Source organism: Xyrauchen texanus, chromosome 44 (assembly GCF_025860055.1).
Source record: "Xyrauchen texanus isolate HMW12.3.18 chromosome 44, RBS_HiC_50CHRs, whole genome shotgun sequence".
NCBI lineage: Eukaryota > Metazoa > Chordata > Actinopteri > Cypriniformes > Catostomidae > Xyrauchen > Xyrauchen texanus.
The window spans coordinates 29,155,898-29,178,341 of NC_068319.1; the positions used below are offsets into that span (position 1 = coordinate 29,155,898).

Here is a 22,444-nt window from a genome sequence, read left to right on the forward strand (position 1 = left end):
GTGCCCTTTTCCTGACATCAAGGTAAAGTAGTGCGCCTTCTTCCCAGGGCGCTCCACTCCGAAGTCGGGCCCCTGGTCGATTCCTCCCTAGCCCTCCGGGTCCGCGGTTCAGCGGAGGAACTCGCCGACCCAAGCCACTGCGGGTACCCTGATGGTTACCCTGTACTGGTATAGGTGCTCCACAGGTAAGGCCTCCTGCTCGGACTCCCCTGTGTGTAATTCCACGGTTCTGTCCCCTTACGAGCGGACCCCGTGTCTCCCTTAGGCAGTTACAGCTGCCCCGGTCGCCGTGCTGTAGCAACTCCCCGTTTCGAGGCTGGATCTACCACCACACCATACTTTCCACACGAGCCCTAAGACAGCCGTGTGGACGTGTCTACCACTTTTCCTCCCCAAGAAAAAGGGCAGGTGTGGTCTCCGCGAGGGTCTGGGTAAGACCCCTTCCCTATATGCGTGTAAGGGCCCCGGCCGTGATTGCTCTATGCGAGAAACATAGAGAGAAAAGAGGCCCAGCCAGGCTGGCCCATTCCCATGTTGGCAAACATCGCCTTGTTCCCCTCCCAGGGTAACTAGAAGGATTCCGATATTCTTATGGGGCATTGGGGAAGGGTACGTGCAGCCAGGTACATAAATTACTAACTTCTTATTATAAGTTCACTTTTATTCCTAATAGTACTTCACTTAATTTATAATAATCACACAATGTCTTTATAGCTAAAATAAAGTAAAATATTAACTATATGTCTCTATCTCACACGCTAATTAAAATGAACACTCACTTTAATAACCGTTTTAGTATTACACCTACTAAAATTACTATACTACCCCAAGTATAATATTACTTTGACTGGAAAGGAATTATTATGTTACTTTAACACCAATAATTACGTCCACTCTAAACCAAATTATTATAGACTAAATTATATTATTTACTTTATATATATCACTCGTATAAATATATAAAACCAAAAATATAAAAGACAATCTTTGCAGGAAATTATGAACTATGAAGTTATGAACAATTTACTTAAAGAAAATATAAAATATTCACAAATATACAATTAGATTCAAATAAACAAAATTCAAATAATCACAATTCTCAATCACATTAAATTCCCCAAATTAAACCAATTGAAATTCTAAATCTAATGCCGGCAAATGACTAAATGGCCATCAAAATGAATAAACAAAATGAATACCCTGATAGTCAAATGAATACGTGGCAGGCCTGTTGTGTAGCTTGAGATCGTTGAGACCTAAAACACAATGGTCGCTTCACGCCTCGGCACAACAAACAAAATAAAACTCACTCAACAGACTGATGAGTCACCGGGTCGTCCTTCACCGCTCCGGAACACGATGCGTCTAATGCTCGACAACCTGGAAGAATCCCTCCGAACCTTCACAGTCTCCTCCACTACGATTAGCTTTTCAGACGATGCACTCCACACAGCAACCGAGCAGGCTACTCGTTGGCAAAGTCATTTTAGCTCGCTCGTGGTAATTAGCCGTCCACATTTTCTCCTTGTGCTAATTATAACCGCAAAGTTCACGACATGAACTATCATACTGTAACGTATATAAGTGACTGCAACTCACTCTTCGCGCAGTATACAAGGTCACTTATCATCACAAGCACTAAACTTGGTGTGTTACCAACTTTTAACTCGTTTTGTCACAGCACAATCTTCACATGTCTCTCCTTCTCATTTTTCAGTTCCGTTCTCCCCGTCACGTTTTTCTCCCGCTTCCACTCAACCTCTCACTCTGACTCCTGATTGGATCTCTCACAGGTAAGTGCATTTTCAAACAAACTTAATATATTAACACATATAAACATAATATAAACACTTGTATCAAAGGTGGAATATATATTACAATGAAAATAACCAAAATAAAATATTGGCTTATGGAAATACTTTTTTTTCCATGGGGCTACATCCCCCCCTTACTAAATGTATACACGTCCTCATAAGACATAACACATAACCCACCTAGACGATGGATTAACTTTTGTTCTAAGTAGAAGTACCAGTTCCTACTTATAACTAAGTGGAAACCTAGTTTTTGCCTATTGTAATAGTCACTCCTCTATGAACTATAGTAATAGGTTGCTCACTGGCCTTTCCAGGTTCATCATATGTTAATCTCAACACTGGTTTTATTTTTTCTTCTCGGTTACTTATTGCTGGAGTGTGCATCTTTGTCATAGCCTCAGGTCTTTTGCGGTCTGCTACTACCTGGCTAGGCAAAGTACTCATGGCAGTGAACATTGACTTGAGTTCCTGAATTTCTGTTCTCAATCGCTCGACATCATCCTGCCTACTGTCTGTAGTCGGAGTTGTGTGGACACTTCGAACAGAGGTGTTCAACTTCATCCTTGATGACTCATATTCTTCTTCCCTTCTGATCTCACTCAGCAGTTCTAAGAATGATGGAGGGTTTTCCTTTCTGTCTCGGAGTTTGAGCTGAACAAGCATCATGTCTGCATGGATAGCTCCTCTTAGCAGCTGCTCCACTCGGGCACGGTAAGTACGACTGGTGGGTAAACCTCCCCGACGAACTACTTTGGTCAATGACAGTTCTATGCGCCTTAGAAAGTCAGACATCTTCTCCTTTGGCTGCTGCTTTAGCAATCTAAAGGCAAAATACAGGTCTTCGCCAGTCTCAGCAGAACCAAAAGCACTGTCGATGGCTTCTAAGCACACAGCAGGACTAACTTCTGGATCAGCATTCCGCACAGCCTTTACAACTGCTAGCGCAGGGCCTTTCAGACTTTCCATGATGCGTCGTCGTTGCTCCTTATTTGAACACTCGCTCTCCTCGACCATTAGGTGTGCATGTTCCAGCCAATGTTCAAGAGACTCTTCTCCCACTGGCGTTGGCACAGTTCCTGAGAACACTCTCAGTCGACGGTAACTGCTGTTTTCTCCTGACGGTTTCCCCATCTTGGTAAGCAAATCACCTACTGCACGAATAATAGACTCAGCTGAGCCACTCTCTTGTGTTTCCTCCAATAAGCTCTTTAATGGGCTGGGAGGAGCATGACTTTCAGAAGCAATGACAATCCTCCAACTTTTCGTTTTACCTTCAGGCAACAGCTCAGGAAGGACTTTGCTGGGATCCACCATCTCTTTGGACTCGCATAGCACTCTGTGGCTATCCAGCTTCAGACTGATTGTCCGTCCTCTCACTCGTACTCGCCCTAATGCTTTGATGGTTCCTAGATCGTCTTCGACCTGGGCATTTGCAACATCTTCTGGTATCAGTACCATGAGAGCATGGGCATCATCCAATTCTTCTCTACTGCACTAGTCTTTGAGCTCTTGGACTAACTCCACTGCACTACACTTAGCTTCCATTTTCCATTAGGTTTTTAGCTTTTCAGTAATTAGTGCTTAATTTCTCCTGAAGACTAACAAACTTCTCTCTATTTGCTAACGCTATTAGCAAAAATCACTAATTAATTACTTGCATTAATTAAATATCCCGGACGAGCCCCCATTTTATGTAGCGCCCCTTAGCGTGTCTTAGCTATTTTATTGAAGTGCGCTCCCTGAATTCCTACTTGGCGAAAGATCTCTCTTTCTGTTATTAATTAATGCACCAATGTAAATTACTAACTTCTTATTATAAGTTCACTTTTATTCCTAATAGTACTTTACTTAATTTATAATAACCACACAATGTCTGTATAGCTAAAATAAAGTAAAATATTAACTATATGTCTCTATCTCACAAGCTAATTAAAATGAACACTCACTTTAATAACCGTTTTAGTATTACACCTACTAAAATTACTATACTACCCTAAGTCTAATATTACTTTGACTGGAAAGGAATTATTATGTTACTTTAACACCAATAATTACGTCCGATTAGCTTTTCAGACGATGCACTCCACACAGCAACCGAGCAGGCTACTCGTTGGCAATGTCCTTTTAGCTCGCTCGTGGTAATTAGCCATCCACACTTTCTCCTCGTGGTGCTAATTATAACCGCAAAGTTCACGACGTGAACTATCATACTGTAACGTATATAAGTGACTGCAACTCACTCTTCGCGCATTATACAAGGTCACTTATCATCACGAGCACTAAATTTGGTGTGTTACCAACTTTTAACTCATTTTGTCACAGCACAATCTTCACAGTTCCGTTCTCCCCATCGCGTTCTTCTCCCGCTTCCTCTCAACCTCTCACCCTGACTCCTGATTGGATCTCTCACAGGTAAGTGCATTTTCGAACAAACTTAATATATTAACACATATAAACATAATATAAACACTTGTATCAAAGGTGGAATATATATTACAATGAAAATAACCAAAATAAAATATTGGCTTATGGAAATACTTTTTTTTCCATGGGGCTACACTCAGTAAAAACTTCACACCAAATACTGCATTAACATAGCATTTCAATTAAAAAAATTAATTAATAAAATGTCACATGAAGTCCAGATAAGGTCATCTCAACTTTCTGATCTGAGATGTCTTGATTCATGCAAATACCTGGTTCTTCAAAGTCTTAAGATTTGCTTTCAGTGATTCAGATCCTAACTCAAGAATGACTTTCTAAATTAATTTGAATGTGTTCTTCAGGCACTTTGGGTAATCAAGATGGAGAACATATGACAGTCCAAATAAGAGACAAACTGCAAGAGGCAGGTCTCTGACATGATCCATTACAATCTTTCCCTTTATGATGATAGCTGTGGACACTGGAGCAAGTTTGAAGACCAGTGAGGAGAGTCTTCATTGATGATTGTCAGAATGCTTACAGGAATGTCTTAAAAGTTGTTTTCATCTGAGTGCTCAAATAGATTAATACAAATCAAACAAGGAAAATAAATTTTATTTATATTGCAAAAACAGTTCTTGTATTCAAGGGCATAGAAGCCACATTCTTTAAGAAGTTATATTTTTTACATTATGTTTGTGAGGCAATAGTTTGATAGGTTGTTTTTGCCACTTTAAGCAGATTACTAGATCTGTGTTAAGTATGTAAAGCTATTTTTAACATCAGCTCCTGTTTTTTACCTTTATGGCGCCGCAGATGGCTGCCTTGTTGTGGAGATCTCGAATTCTTTTGTTGTTTTTGTTTGTTTGTCCTGTGTTAAGTTTTTATTTTTTTATATATATCAGTTTTGCCATGGACGAACTAATGAACATTTGGCAGCACATACCAGACATTTTGCTGGACATTTTAGTTGGAGGCACAGCTGTGTTGTTTCATCTTGTGAATCTCCGATCTCTTCCTAACAAAACGGACAAACTACATCTCCACAAACGAGGACTTTTCAAACTCTTCTGCCTTGTGCTTCACAGATACCTGGCTGAGTGAAGCCAATCCGGACAGCGCCTTATATTAGTGTCTCCATCACTATACTGGGGCATTAGGACCAACACAGGCCACAGGATGAGTGCCCCCTGTTTGGACAGTTTGGACTTTGAGCGCATTATTGGTTGCCCCTTGCCCTCCTTTCAAGAACTGTACAAAAGTGAGGAAAATGGCTGGTAAAATCACTCTGGACCCCACTCATCCAGCCCACTACCTTTTGAACTGTTGCCTTCTGGCCGACACTACAGAGCAAGAACAAGAACAGTTTTTTCCCTTAGGCTATCCCTCTCATGAACAGTTAAAACCATACTATAATTACATACAATACACAGCCTGGTCAATTGGTAAATGGTCTGCACTTATATAGCACCTTTTAAGCCTTAACAGTATTCAAAGCACTTTACACTGTGACTCATTCACCCATTCACACACACATTCATACACCAATGGCAGCAGAGATGCTATGTAAGGTGCTAGCCTGCCATTGGGAGCCACTTGGGGTTCAGTGTCTTGCCCAAGGACACTTCGGCATGTGGAGTTGTGTGGGCCAGGATTCGAACCACCAACCCTGCGATTAGTGGCCGACCCGCTCTACCAACTGAGTGTGAGAGTGATCACTGAGAGTGATCCCAAGGGGGTATTTATGTACGCTACGGTTGCTGTGTTGTCGGATTGGACCAACACTTGCATGCCCTGAATCATTGGCCTAAGCCTCCTCAGGGCCAGCAATACCGCCAGCAACTCGTCAAGAGCCCCTACACTACTTGACCATTGCACACGGCACCCCAGCCCGAGTCCAAGGCATCTGTCATGACCATGATGTGCCTTGAGACCTGCTCCAGGTGGAACATTTGCCCATAGAAATGGTAGGTCTAACCAAGAGCTGAAATTTTGACTCCACTGTGCCATGATGGTCACATGCCGGGTGCTGTGGCACCATGCCCATCTCGAGACTCGAGTCTGTAGCCAGTGCTGAAGCGGTCTCATATGCATCAACCTGAGGGGGAGAACCACCGTTGAGGATGCCATATGCCCCAGGAGCCTCTGAAATAGTTTCACTGGCACCGCTACCTTCTGCCTGAAGGTCATAAGAATTGCTTTGAGAGTGACCGGGTCCAATTCCATACCAAGAAAAGAGATGCTCTGCACAGGGGAGAGCTTGCTCTTCTCCCAGTTGACCTGAAGCCCAAGTCGTTTGAGGTACTGAAGCACAAGGTCCCTGTGCAGAGTGAGATAGGATTAGCCAGTCGTCAAGATAATTGAGAATGCGTACGCCCTGCTCCCTCAGCGGTGCCAGAGCAGCCTCTGCAACTATGCTTGTCCCTCGAAGACAAACTGAAGAACGTGTCAGTGTCAAGGAAGGATCGATACGTGAAAATACGCAGTCCTTCAGGTCGATGGCTGCGAACCAATTCTGATGTCTTACTGATGCCAGGATGCCCTTTGTGTTAACATACTGAACATCTCTGCAAGGTTGAGCCACAGGTGCCGATCTTGGACCATGTGAGTGTACATCGTCTGGCCCAGGGCATGCGCCATGACCTTCGTTGCACAAATGGTGAAGTCAGTCGCAGTGTGCAGTTACTGCATCACCCTGGGTCGGTCATACCTTTGTGCAGATCTTTTAGCGCCTTGGCCTGGTGGACCTGCAGGATGGCCATGGCATGGAGGGCAGAAGCGGCCTGACCTGTGGCCTTGTAAGCCTTCATCATTAAAGAGGAATATAACTTACAGGCCTTGGAATGGAGCCATGGAAGGGAGCACCAGGTGGCCCTGCCCTGCTGGCATAAATGTACCGCTACGGAGCCGTCTACCTGGGGAAGCTCGACATATCCATTAGCTTCTCATGCACTTCCAATCATCCAGCTGCGAATGCTCAGGGCAGAGTGGATAGTTCCACTTCAGCATGATGGTCACAGCCACCCGGGCAAGCATGGCTGCCATCTCAGCATCCACCTCATCCTGTGCTATAGGCGGGAGCTCAGAAGTTTAATCTGCTTCCGGTAGCAGAACCCCACCCTCCAATGACGCGACCGAAAGCTCATCCTATTTGAGAGCCTACCAGACCCAGTCCATGCCTGCCCCCTTGTGGGTTCGAGCACACCCCACAAGGAGTGTGGCATCCTCTTGGACACTGGCCAATGGCACCTCTTTAGCAGACATCTGTAGGGCAGCAGGTTAAGCAACACCCAATAACTTCACTAAATTTTACAATCTCCGGGTTGAACCGTTTTCGTCCCGTGTTCTTTCATGTACAAACAGTTAAGTTTTGTTGCACGGGACAGCTAGCCATGTGTCCAGCTTGTGTATAGCGCCTTTGCCCTCCACGAGGTGAAGCCATGCGCTATTCTCTCCAATGCATGTTCACGATCTGTGAACCCTGGATGTCCTTCCTCCTAGCCCTCTGGCTCACGAATTCAGTGGAGGAATCACCTCACGTCTCAGTTACCGCAGTAACATCCTGCAATGTATCTTCTGTGGTACGGTTTCCCTTTCGGTAGACCCGCATCTCCCTTGTCAGAGCCCTCTCTGTCCCAGTCACTGCGTTTGTATAGCTTCTCCCCTACGAAGGGCAGGACCTACCGCCGCGCCTCATCCATGTGCGGCCTCGGACCCATATGACGTATTCATTATTTTTTACCCTCTCCTTCAGGGCAGGGTGTGGTCTCTGTGGGGTCTTTTCCCCCTGAAAGAATAGGAAGGGAAACGAATGCCTGCCCAGGTGCATATTATGAGCATTTAAAGGCCCCAGCCAAATCTAATTTTCTGTGGAGAGAAAAACTTGGAGAGAAAAGGCAGCGGCTGGCGCTTGGCCTTTTCTCATAGATATGAAGGTGTCTGGGGCTCTCAAGATCAACCCCTAGTGTTACCACATCAACAGAAAGTCTTGTTCCCTCCAAAAGGGAACAGAAGTTCTGACAGTAACTGATTATAATTCATAAAACCTTTACTAAAATCTCTTTTTTTTAGGTCTGTAGACATACAAATTTTAAAGGAATACAATTTTCATTTGATCTTTGATTCAGTGACTAACTCATTTCACACAAGACACTCATTTGCCACCACTGTCACGGGCAATCAGAGAGGCAAAGCGCGCACACGCCCAGAGAATCCACAGTCACTTCCAGGACAGCGGTGACAAGCGGCGCATGTGGCAGGGCATCCAGGCCATCACCAACTACAGGACAACATCAGTTGCCTGTGACAAAGATGCCTCCCTTCCAGATGCGCTGAATGACTTCTACGCTCGGTTTGAAGTGCAGAACGACGTGATGGCGAGGAAGTCCACCCCTCCTCCCAACGACCAGGTGCTCTGTCTTACCATGGCAGATGTGAGGAAAACTCTACGTAGAGTCAACCCACGGAAGGCTGCTGGACCAGACAACATTCCTGGCAGAGTGCTCAGAGGATGTGCAGACCAGCTAGCAGATGTTCTTACCGACATCTTCAACATCTCTCTGAGCAGCGCCGTTGTTCCAACGTGCTTCAAGGCCACCACCATCATCCCCATGCCAAAGAAGTCTTCAGTGTCCTGTCTCAACGACCACCGTCCCGTCGCACTTACACCCATCATCATGAAGTGCTTCGAGAGGCTCGTCATGAGGCAGATTAAGACCCAGCTGCCCCCTCACTAGACCCACTGCAGTTTGCGTGATCGTTCAAACCGTTCAACGGACGATGCCATCACCACAACCCTCCATCTGGCCCTCACCCACCTAGACAATAAGGACTCATACGTTCGAATGCTGGTCATAGATTTCAGCTCAGCATTCAACACAATCATTCCCCAGCACCTGATTGGAAAGCTGAACCTGCTGGGCCTGGACACCTCCCTCTGCAACTGGATCCTGGACTTCCTGACTGGGAGACCTCAGTCAGTCCGGATCGGGAACAGCATCTCCACCACCACCACACTGAGCACTGGGGCCCCCCAGGGCTGTGTGCTCAGTCCACTGCTGTTCACTCTGCTGACTCACGACTGTGCAGCAATGCACAGCTCGAATCACATCATCAAGTTCGCCGATGACACGACCGTGGTGGGTCTCATCAGCAAGAACAACGAGTCAGCATACAGAGAGGAGGTGCAGTGGCTGACGAACTGGTGTAGAGCCAACAACCTGTCCCTGAATGTCGATAAAACAAAAGAGATGGTTGTTGACTTTATGAGAGCACAAGGTGAACACACTCCGCTGAACATGGACGGCTCCTCTGTGGAGATCGTCAAGAGCACCAAATTTCTTGGTGTTCACCTGGCGGAGAACCTCACCTGGTCCCTCAACACCAGCTCTATCACCAAGAAAGCCCAGCAGCGTCTCTACTTTCTTCGAAGGCTGAGGAAAGCACATCTCCCAACCCCCATCCTCACTACATTCTATATAGGGACTATTGAGAGCATCCTGAGCAGCTGCATCACTGCCTGGTTTGGGACTTGCACCGTTTCGGACCACAAAGCCCTGCAGAGGATAGTGAGGACAGCTGAGAAGATCATTGGGGTCTCTCTTCCCTCCATCAAAGACATTTACAAAAAACACTGTATCCGCAAAGCAACCAGCATTGTGGATGACCCCACACACCCCTCACACAAACTCTTTACCCTCCTCAATAGGTACCGAAGCATTCGGGCCCTCACGGCCAGACTGTGTAACAGCTTCTTCCCCCAAGCCATCAGACATCTCAATACTCAGAGACTGGTTTGACACACACGTGTCCTGAGTTGCACTTTAATAACTGTCACTTTATAACTGTCTGCTACCTCAATAACTACTATGTGCATAGAACATTATCTCATAGTATGTTATGTTTACATTTTTAGAAACTGTCATCTTTTTGCACTACTGAGTACTGGTCGGCGCTGCACTGTCTATTGTCCTGTTCATTGTCAGTAATTTGTTGTACTGTCCTGTACTTTTTGCACATGTTTGCACGTGCACTTTATATAGGTATATATAGGTAGTTTATATAGGTATTTTATTTCGTTGTGTAGTCTCATGTGGTCCTATGTTGGTCCTTTGTTGTTTTTATGTAGCACCATGGTCCTGGAGGAACGTTGTCTCGTTTTGCTGTGTACTGTACTAACTGTATATGGTTGAAACGACAATAAAAACCACTTGACTTGACTTGACTTGACTTGACTTGACTTTCTGGCATCACCAGAAATGGTCATTGAATCATTAAATGGATCTGAACGAATATTGTGAACATTGTCAAAACACTTGAGCCACTTGGATACATTTAAATCCCACAATGCTCAAGCACAGAGTAAAAAATTTAATTGTGCACATGCACAATTGTCATAATTGTAATTGATTAAATAATTTATTCATGACCAGCTTGTGCTCAGTCTTTTATTGTCATGTGTGAAACAGAAGCAGGTGCTTTAAAGATGCCCTGTATTTTTGCAGCTAATTTTGCTAAGTTTTCCAATTATTTTGCAATACTTGATTCTTTAAAATACTGCAAATATAAAATAAATAATAAGTATATATTAATAAAACACTTATACTTATATATTAATATATACTGTAATATATAAATACTGCACTGTAAGTTTTGGTTCTGTGCAAGCCACATACTGGCAGCTGGTCAGGAGGACAGGGATGCCACAGAGAACTAAAGTGTATTGAAGAGTAACCTAAGATTCTAGATCAAAGTGTATGTCCTATTAAATGAAATCACAATTAAGTTAAATGATATTCATTTTTAATTGGCCAATGCCGACTGTTCCTGCCAGATTTGAATATTATACAATTAGCATCCCCACAATAGTGGTATTATCTATTAATTGCTTGACTCCAATTGCCTAGCAACAGATGGTGAAGAAAACACAATTCATAAATGGTGCCATCCCTCCTACAATTAAATACATCTTCATTGTGAGGTGTAAGATGAAGGCCAACACCATCAGGAAGGACCCCTGTAACCTTGATCTCCATCGTCCAGCAAGAGTATAAGGATCACCCAGGCCACAAAGCCAGATTTGGTGGCAGTTTCTTTCCACAAGTTGTCAGACTACTATCAAAGAGTGAACTAAATAACATCAAACTGCAACTTATTATTATACCTCATTAATGACGTGCTATAATTTATTAATACTGTACACATGTGTAATAACTATTTTCTGCCAGGGTTTTCAGTTCTTGTCATGAAGGGCCACTGTCCTGCAAAGTTAGTGTAGGACAGTGGTTCTCCAGGGCCGGAACTGAATACCCCTGGTTTTTATACTCATTGCACACAATACATTTCACCATCTTACTCAATGTAATAAGGAGCCCAGGGCATATCTCTATTATTGTGTAAATTCAGTCCTATTGATTAAATGTCTTATTTATTGTTTGTAACTGGCTGACATATAGCACACACTGTGTTAAATGTCCACTGAATGTACTGTACATTAAACTATGTTGCACTGTAGTTTATATTCATTATAACTATATTCACACATGTTAACATAAAACTTGTGTGGTTTTTGCTTGATGTTCTTCCTTGACTCAGGTTGCTCCAATCATTCTAACAAGGTCTGACCCCTGGCTCCTGTTTTAGACTGGAAAATCTGCAGCAGACAGGGTATGTCTGTGAAGTTCACCAAAAAATTACTTCTGAAGGCTCTTGCAGGCAGGGTTGGGAGGGTTACTTTTGAAATGTTTTTCACTACAGATTACAGAATACGTGCTGTAAAATGTCATTTGTAATGTATTTCTTTAGATTACTCAAGGTCAGAAACGTATTCTAAATACGTATTCTAAATACCAGCAAAAAAGAGCACCAAAGAAATCCCTAGTTGACTAAATACATTTTCAAGACATATTTAATACTTTCCCAAGGGGAAATTCAAAAGGTAATTTGTTTCATCTCTTCGTGTTTTTATGTTCTGTTTTGGAGGCTGTCCTTCAGTTGAATACTTGCCCCTTCTTCCTCCATTCCTCCAGCTTTTCTGAGTTTGGACTGGTAATTACGCATCTTAAATATTAGACTATTTTGCCACCTAGCGGGGGGCGAAGATGCGGAGTAAACTAGAACAATAACCAACAAGCGGGAGACGAATGTGCTGTGATATTTATAGAGGAACAAACGAGTGGTGCAGGTGAAACGAATGACAGGTGATGGGACTAGTACAGGTGTAACGAATAAAGGGGTGATTGAGACGAGTGCAGGTGGTCATAATGTTCTGGTGATAGGAGCGTGCATGTGAGCCCGAGGAGAGAGACCTGCTAATGAGCAGGAGAGCTCGAGGGAGCAAAACGAGCGTACTCCCCCACAGTAAACGAGGAACCAGCGTACAGAGAGGCGGAGCCCGGGGGGGCTCGAGAGGAGGAGCTCTGGGAGGCTTGAGTGGAGGAGCCCTGGGATGCTCGAGAGGAGCCCTGGGAAGCTTGAGAGGCGGAGCCCGGGGGGGCTCGAGGGGTAGAACTCATTGGAGGCTTGAGAGGAGGAGCCCTGGGAGGCTTGGGAGGAGGAGGCCGCGAGGGCTCTGAGGGGCGAGCAGAGGCTGGCAGAGCCGTGGAAGACTCTGAGGGCGGAGCAGAGCCCGGCAGAGTCGTGGAAGACTCTGAGGGCGGAGCTGAGGGCGGAGCAGAGCCCGGCAGAGTCGTGGAAGACTCTGAGGGTGGAGCTGAGGGCAGAGCAGAGCCCGGCAGAGCCGTGGAAGACTCTGAGGGCGGAGCAGAGCCCGGCAGAGCCGTGGAAGACTCTGAGGGTGGAGCAGAGCCCGGCAGAGCCGTGGAGGGAACCTCTGCAGTCTTGAGTACAAGACGAGACTGGGAAGAAGGGGCCCTCTTCCTTCTCTGACATCTTCGGCCAACAGGGGATGTGGCCATGGGCACAGTCGAGGCTACAGGTGCTGGCTCTGGGGCGGTCGAGGCTACAGGCGCTGGCTCGCTGACCGTGGCCGACATGGGCGCTGGCTCGTTGGCCGTGGCGGGCATGGGCGCTGGCTCGTTGGCCGTGGCGGCCAGGGCGCTGGCTCGTTGGCCGTGGCGGGCATGGGCGCTGGCTCGTTGGCCGTGGCGGGCATGGGCGTTGACTCGCTGGCCGTGCCCGGCTTCGAGGCTGGGGCCGTGACGGGCCTCGGGAATGGGGCCGTGTCGGGCCTCGGGAATGGGGCCGTGTCGGGCTTCGGGACTGGGGCCGTGACAGGCTTCAGGACTGGGGCCCTATCAGGCTTCGGGAATGGGGCCGTGTCTGGCTTTGGGACTGGGGCCGTGACAGGCTTCGGAACTGGGGCCATGACAGGCTTCGGGACTGGGGCCGTGACAGGCTCCGGGACTGGGGCCGTGACAGGCCTCGGGACTGGGGCCGTGTCAGGCTTCGGGACTGGGGCCGTGTCAGGCTTCGGGGCTAGGGCCGTGTCAGGCTTCGGGGCTAGGGCCGTGTCAGGCTTCGGGACTGGGGCCGTGTCAGGCTTCGGGGCTAGGGCCGTGTAAGGCTTCGGGACTAGGGCCGTGTCAGGCTTCGGGACTGGGGCCGTGGTAGGCTTCGAGACTGGGGCTGTGGTAGGCTTCGAGACAGGGGCCGTGGTAGGCTTCGAGACGGGGGCCGTGGCATGGAGCACAGGTTCAGTGTCTGCCTCCCCCACAGTAAACGAGGAACCAGCGTACAGTAGGGCGAGGTCAATAAACTGAGCCAGGTTGAGAGAGCAGCGAATGATGAGGCTGGCTCATTCAGTCCATATTGAAAAATGTCTTTTAGAGCCACCTCATCAAAATTCACCTGGTTAGCCAGGGCACAAAAATCCACAACATAAGCCTCCAAGGGTTGACACCCCTGACGCAAAACCAAGAGTTGGGCCGCTGGGTCCATAATGTTAAGGGCACGGCTATTAGTTCTATAACCGCTGCCCGGCATAACCAACTCTTGGTAAGCGCCCGAAGAGCTGTCAAACCTCTCAGGGGGTTGAAGGCTCACGGCACTCAGAAATGCGTTGGGAGCATAAACGGGCTCAGGGACAGACACAGGTAGACCAGGGTGACAAAAACCAAAAATCGCACATACCTGCTGTCCCTGGGCTCTGAGCGCGCGATCATGACTCCCAACGGTAGATCCTCTAGTGAGCTGCGTACATCCACTGCGTGATGCATTGTGACTGTCTTCGGTGAGGTTGGTTATTCTGTAACCCACACACACACACACACAAGACGAGACAGTCACAATGAGAATCAAAACTGCTTTATTTGCAAAAAGCAGGCGAAGGTACAGTGGGGAAAATCCGGATGGAGAATGGTCGAGGAAAGCATAGGGTCGAGAGCCGGGGAATCAAGATATAAACAAGGGGGCAAATCCGGGAGAGAGAAGTCAAAGGGAGCGTGAGGTCGAAGCCGGGGAATCAATATACAAACAAGACAAGCGAGAGGAAAAGACAGGGGAACAAGGGGGCTGGCAAGCTAAGGGGTAAACGAGAGGAGTACAAAACTAGACGAGACTAGCGGGGGGCGAAGATGCGGGGTAAACTAGAACAATAACCAACAAGCGGGAGACGAATGTGCTGTGATATTTATAGAGGAACAAACGCAGACATCCCAAGTCTCCCGGAAGTTCCGGGAGTCTCCCGCGTATTGATAGCGGCTCCCTGATGCCCGCAAATTAGTTAAAATCTCCCGGAATCAAGAGCGAGCGAGCAACAGCGGTTACACTGTGCTCCAAACCGTGTAGCGCGCGCGGCAGAGAGGGAGAGAGCGAGAGACCTTGCATGTGTGTGTGTGTGCGTGTGTGCATCAAGAAGTGCATGTAAGACAGAGAGCATACTGATTGGCCTGTTTTGGTGAGTCAACCAATCAATTGTCAGTGTGGGCGGGCTTTTATCTCTTCTCCCGAACCTAATTAATCAGTTCAGTGTATCTAGACACAGGAACGCCATGGCAGAGGGAGAGTGCCCCAAAAAGCGAAAATATAAGACACATTTTACCTCCCTGAAATGACTTTTTGCTGGTTGGGATGCCTGCAAACGAGTGGTGCAGGTGAAACGAATGACAGGTGATGGGACTAGTACAGGTGTAACGAATAAAGGGGTGATTGAGACGAGTGCAGGTGGTCATAATGTTCTGGCGATAGGAGCATGCATATGAGCCAGAGGAGAGAGACCTGCTAACGAGCAGGAGATCTCGAGGGAGCAAAACGAGCATGAGCTTGAGGGGGGCGGAACGAGCGTGCGAGCTCGAGGGGGCGGAACGAGCGTGCGAGCTCGAGGAGTGAGTGTGTGTGCGACGAAGCGGGGATGGGGCAGAGGAGCGGGGTTCGTGAAACACATTAAGTAAAAAATAAATGTAAGTTAGCAATTTGTTGGATTTTACAATGTGGAACACTAAACTAGTCAGATTGGGTTCAGATTGCTGCAGAAATAATCCATATTTGGGCAGAGAGACATGTGATTGGTGACTGTTACATGTGGCCACCAGGAGATGGCGCCAAGTACATGACACAGACTCGAGTCAAATGACACTTATTCTGTGAATTCTCATTATAAAATCACAACTGCACGCTGGGCAAACCTTTAGTAATTTTTGTTTTTGCATGTGTAATTATTTCCTATGTACAATTATTATGTGTTATTTGTTTGGAGAGGATTTTGGACACTTGGAGATGGTTTTGTACACTAGGATAAATAATTTTTTTAATGCTATAACTTCTGATTGCTTTGTCAAATCAACACAATTTTTTCTCAGTTACAGTTGACATGATTGGGATAAAAACAAAAGCTTTTTCGGAGCCACCTTATTGACACCCTAAGATATATAATTTAAAATCCAAAAAAAAAGAAGAAAAAATACATTTTTGGCACTTTTTTTCGTCTCTGAAAATGAAAATCTTTAAAAACACCCTAAAAGCTTAACCCTCTGGGGTTGACTGACGCGCCGGCGTGTCCTGCTGCATTTTTTCCGTCATTACAGCGGAAACAACATAACATTCTCTGTCATTTTGGGGCATACAGATATATGTAAGACATCATTAGAGACTATAAAGGGTCTACTTTTATTTGTGTACACTCACAATAACAACAAAACCTTGTGCTTTTGTAAAATAAAGAAAATAAAAAGGGTGAGCTGTAAGCAGTCCCTGGGTTCAGGAGCATAATTCAGAAACACGTCACAAAAATTAACTAAAAACTCTTGTGAATACTTATCACACAAATATGAAACCTATGTCTAAAGAAATCTTAAAATGTCTACTTTTAAATAAAACAATTCAAATTTAAAACAAATATTCTCCTGCAATGTCTCTAATGTGATCACACCCACCAGCAGAGCGCGCTATTCATACGCTAATGTGCTGAGACGATCAATGCAAATGGTGAACGCCCCCAACTGTGCCTTAAAATCAAATTTCATTCACTTTTCTGCGTGTTTGAAAGACAGCACGATACACAAGTCAGAAAACTCCTGGATAGTGAAAAAGAGTTACAATTTCCCTCAGAAGAAGAGTGGGACTCCGATGAACGTTGTATTTTGAAGAGAGACTTGATCCAGCCTAGGATACAATTTCGGACGAGTAAGTCATTTCGTTTTAATTAGTTGACATGCTATTTTATATAAACATGTACATATTTTACTAGTGGGACTGTTTCCAGACTTGCCAGCCAGGATTCAGAGTATCAAAATTTGAAATATGTCCTAATAAGCAAGTTTTAGTTACATTTAAATGCTGTTTCAGCTAAAGCAGGTATTTAAATTGTATGCTGTATGATATAAATATGATATGTAATATGATATAAAAAATAACATGAATGTTTAGATTATATTTTAAGTAGTGTTTATGCTGCCTCATTATCATCAACAAAGCTTGTGCTTGCAAATATGTGTTCAGGTTAAATGAGTAAAATAGACTTTAAATATGCTCACATTAGAAAATCAGCATATTATTATGATTTCTGAAGGATCATGTGACACTGAAGACTGCAGTAATGATGCTGAAAATTCAGCTTTGATCACAAATTTTACAATATGTTCAAATAGAAAACTGTTCTTTTAAATTTTAAAAATAGTTCAAAATATCACTTTACTGTATATAACGTTTTTACTGCATTTTGGATCAAATAAATACAGACTCGGTGAGCAGAAGAGACTTCTTTTAAACGGTAGTGTAGGTATAAAATTAAGTAAAGTCTTTATGTAAAGAAAATGGAGTGGTGGTGGTGGTGCAGTGGGCTAAAGCACTTAACTGTAAATTAGAAGGTCGCTGGTTCGATCCCCACAGCCACCACCATTGTGTTGTTGAGCAAGACACTTACCTCCAGGTTGCTCTGTGGGGATTGTCCCTGTAATATGTGCTCTGTAAGTTGCTTTGGATAAAAGTGTCTGCCAAATGCATAAATGTAAATGTAAATATATATAATTTTTTATATTTAAAGATAACTATGTATCATTATTTCATCATTATATATTGAATTATATTTATATGAGGGGCTTTCTCAGCAAATATTTGTATATGCGATGAATCCGTGATTAATCGCATATACAAATATTTGCTGAGAAAGCCCATTTAATTAATTGGGACACCATGTAATTAATTGGATTAAAAAATTGTATCGATTGATAGCTCTACTTAAAACTTGATTTTGATCATTTAGTCTCCTCTCATTAATTCTCTTTCTGTCACAATCCTCATTGATAGGCCCAGGGAAGGGTCTTTTGTCTCCTCAGGTGTGAAATACAATCAATATTCATTATAGTTCACGCCTCCTCGCATATGACCTTTCTAACACTAAAAGTGTCTTACAAAAGTTCAATTACTATATTGTTTTGTATGAATGAGTGATCAGGATGGTTTTCACATCATTTTGTAGCAAAAACGCTAGGCTACAAGATCCAGTTCTCAAAATGCTTGTGGACAAATGTTTAGTATGTGTTATATGGCCTTATTTCAATGACTTCACATTTTAGTTTTTTCAAAAACCATGCATAAACGTTGTTTTCTCAAAAATACAAACATGTACACACATGTTGCTCACATATTATTGCAGCCCATTTTGTGCTGAATACAGTGTTATCAGACTTTAACCATTAATGTGTTTTTGAGCAACTGAAAAAAGCACAAATGTCAAGGCATGTCAAAACCTCTACACAGCCCAAAACACCCTCAGACCCCAGAGGGTTAAAGGTTGCATTTTTCAAAGGTTACTTATGTTTAATAAGTGTTATTAAGCATTTATAACATTTGAGGTAAATGGTTAACTATTTGGCCAGTACTGGATGAAAGTCACCCTTTTATGCATGTGTCTATAACTGCTAATAAATGATTTATAATGCATTTGAAAATGACATTTTAGTGATTGATGAACCCCTTTATATTCCCTTAACAAAGCTAACATTGATGTAAAATGTTACTGAATGTTCTGATGTTTTCTGATTGGTTTAGCAGTTTACTCCTGTCAGTTATTTATTTATTTATTTGTTTATTTATTATTTGTTTTGCATTTTTCTAAAATTTATTTTTGCTGGGGTCTAATTCACATAGAAACTAAAACAACATTACTATACTGGACAACAATAACATTTCAGAAAAGTGCCTTTCTACTTTGTGATACAACAGAGGGTTAAAGCTTCAATAAAATCTGCCTACTGGGTTTTGATTAGGTCAGAGGAACATATAACAATAACTTGAAGGGGAGATAATGGGTTCATTTTGAGACTCCAAACATAAAGACAGCAAAGTCAATCTAAACAGAACATGAGGGTTAAATAAAATATTAAATGTAGTTATTTTCAGCTTCCAACAAAAGTACTCATTACTCTCTGCTCTGTTTAACACATTTTACCATGTTTAAATATCCCAGAGACTTCCACAGTTATTCCTTTATAATCACAATATGTGAAGAAGTGTGCAAAATCTGTGGGTCTTGATGTAAGTCTCAAGTATCCCTCAAGTGACCTGGACATAATTCTAAGAGATCTTAAAGATATTTATTCTTTATTCATTATTCTTTATTTACGGCATCCTATTAGGGAGTGTTTGCTGAATATTCATTTTGTTTCATGTTCTGTTGAGTTCTTTATTTAGACATATCCAGAGTATTGCAATGGTATTGTGATGTCACATGCAATACAGGCCAACAGTGTTGGATACGTTTGTAGAGCCCAACAGCTCCCTTCTCAGCTCTGCTTCTGTAGATGTCTGAAGACAAAGCCACCGCTGTGGTTCTTTGGCTTGTTATTCTCAAACTCAGGAGCTGAAATGGGTCTGATGGCTCCTGCTGGATGCTGCATTTCTCCATCAGTGTATGGTGATTAAGGATGAGCATTGAGGAGCGTGGGAGGTGTCATGAGGCCACGGCACGTGAATATGTATAATCATTCAGATGAAAGAGATTGAACTGCAGACACATTTATCTTGTGGGTGGAAGAGCTGCTTCGCCTTAAATTTGGATTCGAAAAAGAAACCAGTGAAAAATAGGGCTACAGGAGAGAGCCCTTAAATTAAAAAACAAGTGTTCTGTGAATGCAGATATCAGACATTTGAAACTTTGAACTGTTTATGCTGTAGTATGTTGCCTTAACCCTTATGCTGTGTTCTGGTCATTTTGACCCAAACTACTTTTTTGTTTTTCTTAGATTTTATTTATTTATTGCTTCCAATTAGAATAAAGTTACTTGATTTTGTTCACTTATGATATCTGAAAACACAGAAAACAACTGTAATATCTATAAAGTCTTGTGGAACTTGTAGTTTGATTAAATATGATTGTAAATTGTGTATAATTAAGTAATATCACACGAGCAAGAGTGCGATATGGCCCTACATCAGCACTTTAGGAACACTTTAGAGCACTTTGATTTAGGAACATATCGCACAATTGCAAGTGTGATATTGCTCATATGCAACAGTTCAATGAACAAGTACATCTTAAAAAATTAGGAAAAACTGAGTACGGTCATAAAAACGCATTTGTGCATGGAACTACTTATTACGCGGTGGATCAGAATCTGCCATTGCTGGTTCAAACCTCGCTGTTCTACCTGCATCCAAAACAGTATCTACTGCCTTCTCTTTCTCACTGACCTCTACAAGGATTTGGATGGGTGTCTCTAACTCATTAACCTTCTCCATCAGCCTGACTAATTCCTTATATTTATCACATGTAAACCCCTCACTGCTGATAGAAGAAACTATAGTAAACATATGGCATGAAATGCAGGAAGCAACAATATGAGTGGATACCTTGACTTACCACAATTGTTTGTTGTTGTTGTTGTTGTTGTTATGGTTGTTCCTGACAGGAGATGTTTGAGATTGATGCAATAATTCATTTTAAACATTTTATGACCAAGACATTTTCTTGAAAGGTTTAGTGATTTTCACACTACAAATTTTGCAATTCTTGCGGTTTGACATGCTATCTATAACTATTTGAAACAGCATTTTGTTAATTCTTAAATAATTATGATGCATACAGCTTTTGACCTCATTAATTGAGAGACATTGTACTTTTTTTTCACACTGCAGCACATTTTTTGAGTATTCCATTATTTTCATAAACTTCATTTGACACATGGTTGTCATTTCCATTCGAGTTAATAACTTTTCTACTAACTTAATTAGCTTAATGTTATTGATACAGTGCATATCTATCTATCTATCTATCTATCTATCTATCTATCTATCTATCTATCTATCTATCTATCTATCTATCTATCTATCTATCTATCTATCTATCTATCTATCTATCTATCTATCTATCGCTTCAACACATAACATAGCTACACATAACTGTCCTTTTTTTGTCATTGTTCATACGACTTACACCTTCATTAGTCTACCTTCGTTTCATGTCATCTGCAGTCACTGGTGTCTATTGGAGAACTGTAATCGTTCACTCCTCCTCCTCCTGCTGTCGGCTGTGGTGTCTGACAGCTCCGTTAGTCTCAACCCGGAGCGCTCTTCAGCACACACTTCGCCGCTTCTCTCCGTTTAAATGCGTATTTATCCGTATCTATGAACAGCGGTCCCAATGTCCTCTATAACTCTCCTCGGTTGGTTTCAGTACTGATGTGATTTCAGTGCATTCCTTCAACTGACACATTTCTGCAGTAGACGAGTATGCGTTCACGCTGGAGTTACATTCACGTCTGGGTTTGCCTCTTCGGTCTCGGAGCGTTCAGGACTTTCGGCATTCCCAGTAATGAAGGTAAGACATGGGGTCTGGGCTGGAAATGTCTGTATTGCAGGGGATATTATGGTTGACCTGACATTTATTGGAGGCGCACTCAAAAAAGCTTTTTGATTGAAGGTTCGTCAGTTCTTCAGATCAGCCTATTGGTTTCTGTGTCCTCAAAGCTCCAACATATATGGTTCTCTGAAGAACTTGAGAATTAAAAGTTATTTGTGGAACTTATTTGGAACAATTGTTTTAATAGATAGATAGATAGATAGATAGATAGATAGATAGATAGATAGATAGATAGATAGATAGATAGATTGATTGATTGATTGATTCATATTTTTATTATTTGATCATGTGTGTGAATTGTACTACCAGCCAGACAATAACACTGTACTGTAGGCAATGCAGAATGTCATAAATACAATATTATAATGCTACAGCACATCATAAGGTATATATTACAAACAAAGTAGGCACACAATTTTCCTGATATACACATTTACACAATACCTGTACAATAACTCAATTGTGTATTTATATTACTAGAAATACACAATAATGAACATTGATTGGGAGCTGCATGGATATGCTGTAAATGTCATATTATATTTGGTCTGTGTTGAATACATGGGAAAACGTAATGCATCCGAAACCAGACATCTTTTGTTCCCCAAAACGTGATTACAGTTCTTGCCATGTCATTTTTTTTTATTGTTTTGTAAAGACTGCTTAATTAACGTCTTAATAAATGAAACTTAATATAATACATAGTTGATGTGTAGAGGACATACATGTTTTCTATACTGTGCCATATTTGTCGTATCAAGCAGGAATGATTTCGCACAAGACGGGTCTACGTTTCTTAACATCACTCAGTAGTGCTCATCAAACTTCCAGCCAATTGATCTCTAAATCCAAATCTCAGTTCACTCATGGACATTCACTGAAAGCTCTGATTTTGTTAAGACATCATGCTTTGATTTCATTTCACCGTCTATACACTATACATAAAACT

The 22,444-nt window shown here is 43.1% G+C and overlaps 2 protein-coding genes across 3 annotated transcripts in view; one reads left to right on the plus strand and one right to left on the minus strand.

Annotated features, from left to right (window-relative positions):
• Window positions 1-2,060: 2,060 nt before the first annotated feature.
• LOC127636650 (paraneoplastic antigen Ma1 homolog) lies at window positions 2,061-3,275 on the minus strand. The gene has a single exon (XM_052117305.1). It carries the CDS (start codon window positions 3,273-3,275, stop codon window positions 2,061-2,063), a length of 1,215 nt encoding a protein of 404 aa, XP_051973265.1.
• Window positions 3,276-21,259: 17,984 nt separating this feature from the next.
• The window catches only part of LOC127636743 (ephrin type-A receptor 5), a 116,206-nt gene continuing 115,021 nt past the window's right edge, over window positions 21,260-22,444 (plus strand). For both annotated transcript variants that reach the window (XM_052117440.1, XM_052117439.1), the window contains exon 1: window positions 21,260-21,453. In XM_052117440.1, the coding sequence (XP_051973400.1) occupies window positions 21,366-21,453 (88 nt within the window). In that variant the 5' untranslated portion in view covers window positions 21,260-21,365. The remainder of the gene's footprint in view (window positions 21,454-22,444) is intronic.

What these genes read in the sequence shown, in the direction of transcription:
- LOC127636650 (XM_052117305.1), bottom strand. Translation starts at nt 3,275, where the DNA reads ATGGTACTGATACCAGAAGATGTTGCAAATGCCCAGGTCGAAGACGAT.